A 12,320-nucleotide genomic window follows, 5' to 3' on the forward strand; every position below is an offset into this window, starting at 1 on the left:
TCAAAAACTGCTTCTAGGCAGTTTTGTCAGAAACTGTCAACCTACAGAATGCAGTAGAGTCATGGAATATACTTTAATTCTCATGAGTGCATTCTACCAGAAGTTCAAAAATGTTGATATCCTTCTTATACTTTAATCTACTATTGAATTAAAATGTGTTCCTAATTAAACAAGCATTTCAACCAATAATAGGAAAAAACAGTGTCAAAATGATATTGAAATATCAAGCACATAAGGAGTGTGAGGCCGTGCCTGCGGTGTAGATAGTCTCCACCTAGTGCTAAAATATCACATCTGTTTTATATACAGACACACCATCAAATGCATTCCCATATCTCCGTTGAGCTACAGTTTGATGACACTTTGGTGGTACAAAGTACCTTCCACAACCTCTGCTCCTCCTTGTCCCCATCCCCTGTTTGTGGGGCTACTTGACAAACTAGACGTCTAAAATGGCCTGTATAGGAAGCAAATCTATTGTTCTGTACCAAGGACACCCTTCCTTCCTTGATCAAATTTACCAAAAAATACTCCAGCCTCTTCCACTGGTACAAATGAAGTGGCCCTGGGTGGCCATGCATGGATGGGTATGGGCAGCTGGAGGTAGCACTGAAGAAAACAGAAGGGTGGTTTCCTAAGCCTGTCCAAGTTTGCACCAAGGTTTCCTGTCCAAGTATGCACCAAGTTTTATGAAAGAGACCAGACAGAAAGTAATACAGTGGTGATTTCAGTTAAGAGAAAGATTATCAATGTATCCTATTTAAGTGTAACAAAAAGTTTATTCTGAAGTGCATTTGTCTAAAAGTGATCCTCAAATGTTCAGCTAATGGTTGAGGTTTTCATTCCTCATCAGTACACTAATTTTTACAGTCAATTAGTTAATCTTCATTAAACCCTATGTATGGACACTGTCATTCAGAACTGAAGTAGACTAAACTCTGTGACTTCAAGTCACAATGAAAATACTATCATGAATTAAAATAAATGAAGTAAGTTAACTTTAGTTTTAAAAGAGTCCACATGGGGCTACAGTGAGGTTTAACTATCCAATTACAACTCACACCTTCAGCTACTTTTAATGAACTTCTGTGTGTCCCTGCATAAACACAGCTTAAACCTTGTTTACTTGGCATTGAAAATAAAACTCTGAATTAGAATTTTACACCACTGAACAATCAAAGAATATAGCTGCTAAGCATAATCTTTTTTTTCTCATTTCTAATAATTCTACAAGTATCAGTAGAGCTACCTGTTGAATATCTTCCACACAGAAATTTATTGGTAACATATTTTTAAGTGCTTAGTAACCTGTCCTCGTAAGATGTCCAGGCCTGACAGATAGGACTGTTTTTTTTTTTATTTTTCTAATCTTATTTTATCTACTCCATATACAATCACACTCTCAGTTGCTAATTACTTCAGCCTGTATTTTTAACATTAGCTGCATGAAACAACTAAAAATTCTTAAGAGCAAGTAACACTTTCAATGTTCAAAATAATTCTACGGTGGTACAACAGGAAAGCAGTGTTTAAAATGTCCACTATCGGGAAATTCTTAGCTAACTTCTAGATTCAAACTCACAAATAGGTAAAAAGAAGTATAAAAAAGCCTGAGTGGTGTGCAACATACTTCAGAGGCATCATGCAAGTATTAATTTCAGTTGTGTTTTGCCTTCTCTTTGGTCTACTATCCCCATCAATACATAAAATCCTAGGGAAGGAAATCAGTGGAATCCCACCAATGTACACCAGCTTAAATTCCAGCCTTTTTTTTTTTCAAAAGGTATATTTAGATTTTTTTTCACACACAACAGTGATACAATGCTCGCAATCAGCAGAAACTGGAAAATATCCACTGTCAACATGTCATATCTGCAATTAAATCATTATATCCAAACAGCAAGCTATAATCAGGAAGAGTGATACTGGAACCATATAAGGAAATTAATCTTAATTTTCTCTACAGAAAATGATGCTGAATAGGCCACACAATGATAGCATTTTACTTTGTCCTTTTTCATTTGTAATTCATAATACTCCCATACACTCTAACAATAATCAGATCAGCAGAGATGACATTTCTGGCATTATATGGGTCAATGAGATTTTTAGCATTGATTTCAGTGGAAGAATTAGGGCAATGTTGAGAGTATCTCATCCATAGTGTTGGAAGTGTAACATTCACTTAGAAGATACATATAGGACTTGCGTTCTGTCCCAAACAGCACGCCATCCAGGCTGGGACACAAGAGAAACAGAAAGGAGGCAGCAAGAGCCATCATTAAGTCAATGGAACTGCTTTCTTTGTTCTACCTGCTTCTTGTTGATTAGAGACGAGCATTGTAAATCAGAAGTGACCCAACTGAAATCAATACAGCCGTGTCATTTTCATTCCAACACGAGAAAAGAATCAAACCTCAAATCACTGTAAGAAACGCAATTTTGCAATTAATATATCTTCTGCATTGCAACTCAGTGAATCCAGTGTGAATGAGGCACCTGAAACAGACTCAAAATTTGTATTCAGGGAAATTTCCAGCTACTTTAAAATATATCCTGCTTTGCTCAGAATCTTTATTAAAAGATCAGAATGATTAAATGGAGAGGTTTATTTTCCTTGTAAAATTTAGCTTCACCTATTAGCTATTAACATGAAGAGGAAGGAGGTTCTATTTTGAAACACGGCAACAGCAATTGCAGTGCAGTGGCAAAACAGTTTGCATGTGAAGTCTAAAGGGAACACTTAGAAGCACTGCAAAGTTATTGCCTAGCAGAGCCTGATGGTATCTGCTGTGCAGTGAGACACCTGCTAGTATATTAAGCTTGGCTTTAAAGAAAAATGTATCTGATGTATTATTTGGTAGTGGTACTAAACTACTGAGCTAAGAACAAATCTTACAGAAATAAAGTACTCTTTGAAATTGAACTGCATATATTTGACTGAATTTGTACATTCATTTTAGTTCTGCCTTGTCTGGTTGTATAATGCATTTGAACCTAAAACGAGGTATTGCTCAATAAATATATTTATGATGCGCACAAGAAATGACGGAATGTTTTCCAGAGATATTTGGATAGCATCTGCTAATTATGACAGGCTGGCTGCTCATTCCTCTGTGTTAACTTGAACTATGCTCAAGGATTCCTAGCCAGGCAAAAAGCCTCTGCTGTACTCTTCTTTTTTCTATACAAGCTCCAGAATTGAAAATAAATTAATGCTACTTACTATGAAAAGGCCACTATAAATCACTTGAGAAAAGTTACTGTATTATTTGCATGTCACTGTGTCTAGATGATAATGACTTGCAACATTTGTACAGTAACAATGAAGCTTTGACTTTGCTTATAAGTTATCTGTTGTTTGTATCAATTGGGCAAATGTTTCTCATGGTGCAAAAGACCATGCAAAGATCATACACTACAGTCACGAGCGCTGCATTTAATTTTGCAAAATGAAGACACCTTAAAAATCATTAACATTTGCATCTGGCTATATGCTACTGTGTCTACCTAGCTATAGTAACTGCACTTTAAATGTATGTAGAGGGAGAAGGAGAATGAGGAGGAGGAAGAGGAGGAGGAGGAGGAGAAAGTTTTGATGATGGCCTATTAGGGATTCAGCTGTTTTCTAAGTGTCCTCCACTGGGGTGAACAAAAGTAGATTTATTTCATTTCCAGCGTGTATTAAGTATTAACTAGGAGTTCGACACTGCTAGCTTTGTGCTGGAAATACCCTCACTGTCTTCTAAAGAGCTAATGGAAATTTTGATTTCACGAGGATGGCAGAACTGCACACAAAATGTGTGCTTCCAGTGCCCTGTAAAGTCCATTGTACTGTCTCACAGCAACAGAAGCGAAGTTGCCACTGAGCTCCTATCAGGAAAACAGTATAATTTTATCCCAAAAGAAAACATTTTCCTAAATAGCTGCTCAGCCCACTGATGTTATCTGAGAATTCATATGTAATGTTCTTCCTCTTAATAATTCCTACAATAATAATAAAGGAGAAAATAGTCATAACTGAATTTCACATGAAGCAAAATAAAAGAAGCACCCTGAAAACATGCCAAGTAAATACGTAAGTCATGTCTGTAATGTGACTGATTGCAACGCTGCCGTAAAGGGCAATCCTATTCTGAGGAAACAATCTTAACAAGTTAAGTTAATTGTGTGTGTGCTAATTGTTTTTACTTTTGTATGAAGTTTTAGCAATGGAGCAATAAAGCAACATTTTATCCTAGCTGCAGGACAGCACGACTTCCTCATAATGAAGGCAACACTGACTGTAACCTTGCTCTGAACATGGGCGCTAGGGTCACTGCCACCTATTGAGGTTCAGCAGCACCTGCCATTATCACTACAACTCTCCCTACTGGGACCTCCAATTTGGTCAAAATGCAGCTGTTTGAGCTGAAATATTATCTTCAAAAAGTCCATCTCAGACTGAATTCCTCTCCAAATTTTCAGTCAAAACCAGGAAGAAAGTATGGAATAATATCACATCTTACTTTTTCTTGTCACTCGTTTGGTTTAAAAGCTCTGCTGTCCCCATGCACTGGAGTACAGGTCTAAAGGTCAGAAGGAAAATGATCTTGTCTCAGGAACATGCTTTTTCCCTGCACTGATCAACTTCAGGGAGACACAGCAGCTAGAGTCCCACTCTCTCCCTGTGCCCATGGCTCACAGCTGCTTAACCTCAGAGGGAGGTTAGGACCCTGAAGCAGAAAGCAAAGAGCCTGTGTCTCCCTTTTCCTGGCAACCCCTGACAGCCAGGAAAGAAAACTGATCCAAACAGTCCGAGGACAAACAGCAGAGCAGAAAGGAGGGAAAGGAGTTAATATAACCAAACAGGAATACTCTGCTAATGCAACATTTTAGGAAGAAGCTCCCTCTGCACAGCATCTGTTTTATCGGGCAAAACCCATCAGCAGTCATGACGGTGACTGCTATAATTGTGAGTACATTATGTTCAGCCCTGTGCTTTGATCTGTAGCAGAGCTGGACATTGTGACTGAACCCAAGGTGAAGTCTGTTCTGAATATCTGTAATAGTTTATAATGCTAAATAAATTGACAGAACATCTTCCTGGGCTTCAAAATGGGTATCCAAATTTCATCAATCTTTTTTATTTTAATCGCATCGGTCCAATTTCCCCCCAAATGTGCAGGCACTCCATTCTCATTGACTTATCTGAAACCACATTAATGGTATGATCAACATTTTCTGGAGACCCACCCTGGTGTCCCTTGACTCAGCTGCAGCCATGCTGAGTACTCACAGCTGACAATGAAGACAGTGGAAGTTGTGCTTTAAACACAAACTCTTCCTATCCATAAGTACTAAGACACATGGGAGGGAAAAGTGCTGCACTGGGCATCTCATATTGCATACTCCACACTTGCTTAAATTTTAAGTTATATTTCTGTGGGCCTAAATCTCCATTTATAACATGAGGCTAGCACCATCCCTTCCCTCACTATGAGCTTTGTATGTCTTGTCCACTAACTGCTGGTGATGCACTCTGATACCATTTTGGACAGCATTTCAGAAAATTTTATGTAGCAGTTAGGAACTGGGTCTACAAAGCAAATTAAAATTATACAAAGCTATTGAATAGAAGGACAATTCAGTTTGCATGGTCCATTTTGTGAACAGAATCAGACATTATCCTACGCAAAAAACACTGGGCAACTGCATAATTTAAAAACCCAGTTAAAATGCATATAAAAAAGGAAAAGAAAGCAAAAATAAAATTAACTTTAGCATTTCTCAATAACTGTACATTTAAATTACACATCTTGAATCACATTTTTTCTTTAAACAGAAAAATTTTGCTATACACATAGTATACTCAAATCCTGTTGGAGCTAAAGAAGTACTTCCATTTTTGGCAGTGATATCCAAGTATGTCCCTTACTATGCTATACATCTTTAACACTTTCAAAGGAAAAAAATATCATGACACTGCAACTTACAGAAGTTTCTTATGCCAAGTTTTACTGACCAGAGTGATGTAAATTAGAAGCATAAGAAATGCTGGGGGGCGAGAAAAGGTGAAAGATGTTATCAATCTTGTATGACATGCATTGTAGAAAACAGTGATATCAGCTCCTATGAGATTTCCTATTACTTCCTATGTCCTGCTTTTAACATGCTCAAGTTAACCTGTTGACAACGGTCAGAAGTGAGACAGTTTAAAAAAATAAAGGGATCAGCAGCAACTAAGTTAAGTACATGGTGATACTTTGATGTTCAACAAGGTCATACATTCTGTGCTCTTCTACACCAGAGGAGATGAGTGCAGAATTATCTGAAAAGTACTGTACTCAACATCTACTAAATGCATCAGCTGCGACAGCAGAGGTGCTCCAGCTGTAAAGATGCTCCTGCCTGGTGGCAAAATTTACATCCTCCCACTGAGCAAAGGAAGACTCCAGGTAGTTCCATGTGCGCTGTTAATCTGGGGACTGCATTTGCATCTCATTGCTTCACTGAGCCTGATCCTGATAAGGTGCCTGGGGATTTTTTTGTTTTTACAGAAAACTATACTAAGTATCTAATGTTGTCTCATTTTAAACAGCATACAGCTAACTGTTGTGAACTGGGAATAAAGATAGAATAAATAGGTATGATAAAATGGGCACACTGAAATCTGTTTAATATACCGTGGCAAAAATAGATTATAAAATAATACTGTGGAAATAGATGGATATGTTTCTTGTACTACCAGATTCTTGACAGAAGTGGCAAACAATATGGAAAATAGCGCATTAGAACTTTATTTTACACCTAGAAAGTTTCTGATAGGTTTTTACACTGACTGCCACAACCCAACCAGAACACAGGCATGCGTAGAGGTGTCTAAAAAGCAGAAAATACTAAGCAGTGTGGATGAAAGTAAGTCTAACTAGCCAGCTTTATTATAGGAAAAAGTTATTGAAATCTGAACCTTGCTATATTTAACAGCCTGCAGGTCACATTTCTCCAGACAGCTCCTCTGAAAGGTTGACCAATTTGTTTGAGAATCACAGAATCATCTAGGTTGGAAAAGCCTCCCTACCCTCGAGCAGATCAACACTCCCACCCAACTTGGAGTCATCTGCAAACTGACTGAGGGTGCACTCGATCCCCTCGTCTAGATCATCAATAAAGATGTTAAACAGGAGTGGCCCCAAAACCGAGCCCTGGGGGACACCACTCGTGACCGGCCGCCAACTGGATTTAACTCCGTTCACCACAACTCTTTGGGCCCGGCCATCCAGACAGTTTTTTACCCAGCAAAGCCTGTGCCCATCCAAGCCACGAGCAGCCAGTTTTGCCAGGAGAATGCTGTGGGAAACGGTGTCAAAGGCCTTGCTAAAGTCAAGGTAGACAACATCCACAGCCTTTCCCTCACCCAATAAGCAGGTCACCCAGTCATAGAAGGAGATCAGGTTTGTCAGGCAGGACCTGCCTTTCATAAACCCATGCTGACTGGGTCTGATCATCAAAGACAGTGTCTATCCAGAGGCACTGTATGGAAATTCTTCTTCTAAATGTACAATGTGAAGCCTAAAGTACAAAAGCATTTAATTTATCACAGAAGCAGAGTTTCCCACAGTAACTAATTCAAACTGCTGATGATGCACTAAATCAGAGTGAGTGATGAACACATACACAGCAGCAAGTGAAGTTCAAAAGGATACAGACCTATGTGATCAATGAGCTGCTGCATAGCAAATGAAATGCAGTGTTGACAAACGTACAGTAATAGAGATGAGGCTCCAAAATAATCAAAATAAATATAAGAAAAATTTAAATAAACCAGTGCAGAAATGTCTCATTACAGACCTGGAGGTGCTTTTTTACACACATCTAATCACTGTCACTAGACCTTCAAATCACTGGGCCTTCTATCTATACTTAATATGTAAAAAACCTCACTGATAACTTGAAAGGTGCCTTGCCAAAAAGAAGTAAAACCTTCCAGGAAACGTATGTAATACAGTGACAGCAGTCATTGAAGCAACTCTATTTCAAGTACACAGATTAGGAACAACGGCCTACAGATGAAAATCTCACACGTATCTAGTATTATATTGCATATTACTGCCCTGAGTGATGACTGAATGTTAATGCCAACTTACAGCTTCTTAGTCCACCAATCTATGCAGTTCAGAAACATAATCAGAGCAAGTGGTGCTGACCAAGCCCCTTCACACTCTAATCTCTGTTCTAGCTGATTAATGGCTTTTTGATTGAAAAGCAACACCACTTTGTAAGAACAGTACTGGCATTCAGCAACGTGCACCTCTTGAATTTCCTTGGAACGTAAGAAACTTTGCACATCATGAAGGATGTCAGGACTTTTTAAAAGAAAGGAATCATCTACTATGAGAAGGAAGAGTTTATTAGACATTTTCTACAAAAATAATAACTCTGACTTCCTCGTACGCAAGTGTTACCAGCTGTAGCTGTTACTGTCATTACTTAGTTATTCATTACAGCCAACACAAAATATGTTCTCTTTTGGTTTTGTCTGTGAATACTATGTGAAAACAGTGAGAAAGTTCTGTCTTTGTAACTCAATCTTCTGTTTGAAAATGTCACATGATTCAAAACTTCATATGTCCTTGAAGGGCTTCCAGAAAATTGTGCCTTCACTAGGTAAATCTCTTGGCTGCAGTTTTATTGTGGAACTTCCACACTATAATCCAATGGTCTTTCACAGTATATTTACCATGATAGGAACAGTCCAGCTATTCTTGACAGATACGAATCTCTCCAAAGCTATCTACACCGTAAAACTGAGCATCTCTACTAAAATTTTACCTCCTTGCAGACTCCTCAACAGAACAGTTTGCTGAACTATTAGGGATCATTTGCACATTTGTACATTTCCTTCAGCTCGTATTCATTGTTAAAGAACATCCAACAAAGAGCCCCCCTCTCCCTCATCATCCTTTTTTCTCCTTTTTAACACAATTGATTGTTTTCTTTGACATATAGAGGATGCCTCTTTCCCAAGCTATCTTGATCTGCTCTTCAAAAGTCCACCTGCCAAGTGACAGCATGCGAATCAGATCAAGAAAAAAGTGATAACAATCAAAAGGTAGCTATCCCATTTTCTTCTTGCTCTAAACCTTATATTTTCCTCTTCTTCACACAAAGGTTAGCCTATCCATTGTAGCTTCTCTTATATAAAAGCTCTAATTCTGTAGCTCTTAATTAGATGATGAATCGTACCTTGATTTCAATGAAACCACAAACACTCAACACAAACATAAATAAAGGGCTACTCATTTTGGTTTATGCTAGTGTAATAAGACTACAGGAATACTCTTTTTTATCACCTATGAAACACTTAAGGACATACCTAATATACCAAAAATAACTGAAATAATATTAATACTATTAACACTGATGTGCTCCATGTACTGGAGGCTAATGAAAAACAAAGCAAGTATGATAAAGAGAAGGTCCTTCAGAACTCAGTTACTCAGCCAGCCATTAGAATAACCCAGGAGGAATGAATCATCAAGTGCACTTTCAGAGTATTCATTATTTGAAGAGATTTATAAATAGTAGTAATACTTGATTTTGCAACTATCCTTGAGAAAGGCCATTTAGTTGAACATTAGAATTCCATAATAAAACTGGATTCAAGGCAACATAATGCTAAATCCCGAGTAATGGTACCAGGGCTAAAGAGCTAAAAAGCCTAAACCAATGCATAATAGAAAAAGTAAATTAGTCCTCCAGTTCCCCTTATCATTAGCAAAACTAGTCTCCCAACTCTACACTGCAGGAACACTGTTTTGTTAGATCCACAAAACACAAAGAATTAAATTATGGACAGACATTTCCAATTGTATAATTTGTAACTTATGAACAGCTTATGAATTTTATGTTTTGTTTTGTTCAACTTGGAGACATACACATGGAAAATCTCTATGTGGATTTCAAACAGTTTTTATAAAAGAAGTTAGAACATCATCTTCCTACTGAACCGGTGCCAAGACTTTCACTAGTTAGATTTTTCATAGACTTTCATTAGCAAACAGAAGAGCTTCTATTTAGAGCAGAACCGGTGAAAAGCAGAAATAATAGGAAAGAACTCAAATCAAAAAACAAAGCTCCATTACAACTTTATGGTAATTATGATTATTTAATCCCTGCATAGCTCTATGCTTTGATTTGAACTTCTTTCTAAATTTATTTCAGGACAACTTGCACACTGTTATTTTTCAGGCAAGCATACAAGAAAATAGAAAAAAGGGGTTTGAGATGTACGTATTAAATCCTTCCCTTTCTGAAACACTGAACAAAATGATTTTTGGGGGAAAAAGTGCTATTGAATTTCCATATGAATGGATCTCTGCAGACAAAAGTTTCTGGCTGGAATATGGATTTTGCTGGACGAAGGACAGAAGTATTATTGGCTTAAATGAGACGAGGGTTTTACCCTTGACATAAACAAAAAACTTTTGATTTAAAGATTTCTTATCTGGAGAAGAAAATTACCTAACTGATCCAACCTGGTGTTACAACTAAGAAAATGACCCAACTGGGTCTTGTGAATAAGTTATGCTGCAAACCCTGAATGTACTGTAAACTCTCCAAAAAGCTGTATTTCCCCAGAAGGTCTCTTCATTGCCTATTGCATGGGACACACCTCTCTGACATAACCAATGCATTTATTTAACTTTTGGTTTGTATTTTATATTCCAATTTATTTTGGTTAGAGGTAGAATTATTCTGTTAAAAAATGACCTGATCCTAGACGTAGTTTATTTAAATTTCAAAATGAAAAGCTTACTAAGAACAGATAAGATTGATTGCTCTTTCCATCTTAGCATAATTGTATTTCAGGTGAACATCAATTTACTTTAAAGGACACTTCTAAGTAGCAGGCTGCATCATACATAATTCATCAATCACAGCTGCCTGTAACATGATTTACTCAAGCAAATTTCAATGGAATAGAGGGATTCACATTGTATTTTATGCTTTGGCTTGTTTGTTTTATATAGTTTACGAAATACTCATCTGCACTGAATTATTGCTGAAAAGAGTTCACCCTTGCTAATCAGCATGCTGACTTTCTTTCTCTTTGTACAGAAATGTTACCTTTTAAAATTTCTTGTAAAAGACAGTGGGATTTCAAAACATTGTTAAGGCAGAGAGTACTTATGCTTATCAAAGGCAAAAATAAAGCTCAAGGATTTTGCTATGGGGAAGGGAAGGCAAAAATATTTATCTGAAAAGCATGACTAATTTTAGGGCCATGTATATTTTAGCTGGCTTGACATCATTTGTTATTATTTGTTATACCAGCATGCAAATGTAACTGAAGAGAAGTAGCTCTTTCCTCAGCTAGCCCTTCACACAGTTGTCACATGGATAATACGGCTTTTACGTGGCAATCTACTCAAAACGGACACAAAACCATGCGCCTGTTAAAGTGCAGTCACTTGATACACCAAGAAATATAGGTGAAACCGGGGGCACCACAATATGTGTTACGCTGCTCAGCGTCTTTCATCAAATTCAGCTTCGGGGATATGTAGGTGCCTCAGATGGTCCTGAAGTAAAGAAACATTTCCACAAACAGGTGAAAATATGGTTCAGAAATTAAAAAGAGAGAGAAAGAGAAAGTGCTAGAAATGCACATCTATACAAAGACAGAAATGCCTTTACTTACTTGTAAGCCCATTTGAAACACAGAGTGACCCATAAAGTTAGCCAACATTCGAATTAGAGCTGCACCCTGTAGGAAATAAGAGAGAAAAAAAGAAGTAACTGTGTTTGCGTGTCAATATTACACAATAACAACAATGTGAATTAGGCATTTCCATCCAACACTATCATCTTGGATCTGATTAATACAACCTTTATTTGCGCTGGAATGAAAAAGAGAGAGGGAAGATAATGCAAATGTTTACAAAGAAAAGTGAGGAACCAGACATACTCTTAATATCCTGCCCTGTATACTGAATAAGGCACAGGTCATAAAACACACTCTCTCTGCTGCTGGAGCATGGATGTGTAGCTTTGCAGCTGGTTACCCCCAGCCCTTCTGTGCACTCAGCAGTACTGCACAGTTTTAAATGAGGGCAAAAATAATGTCCATGTTAAATTCTACCACAGTGATTATTCATAATACTTTTTATCTCTATTATACTATTGTAAATCAGGATTTAGTGATACTGCTTTCCTTTGTAAAAGCCTTCAAGATCTGATGATCTGGAAGTGGATAATTTTCATAAGAATTTTATAAGATGTGGATATACATATCTGACTTATTAATATTCCGCTTATTTCCCAGACTATTATGCAAA

General features: G+C 37.5%; 1 protein-coding gene across 1 annotated transcript in view; it reads right to left on the bottom strand.

Annotated features, from left to right (window-relative positions):
* Positions 1 to 12,320, bottom strand: part of TRHDE (thyrotropin releasing hormone degrading enzyme) — a 221,298-nt gene that overhangs the window by 86,320 nt on the left and 122,658 nt on the right. The window contains exon 7 of the mRNA XM_074902853.1: positions 11,684 to 11,749. Coding sequence (XP_074758954.1) covers positions 11,684 to 11,749 — 66 coding nt within the window. The remainder of the gene's footprint in view (positions 1 to 11,683; positions 11,750 to 12,320) is intronic.

Source organism: Athene noctua, chromosome 3 (genome assembly GCF_965140245.1).
Source record: "Athene noctua chromosome 3, bAthNoc1.hap1.1, whole genome shotgun sequence".
Lineage (NCBI taxonomy): Eukaryota > Metazoa > Chordata > Aves > Strigiformes > Strigidae > Athene > Athene noctua.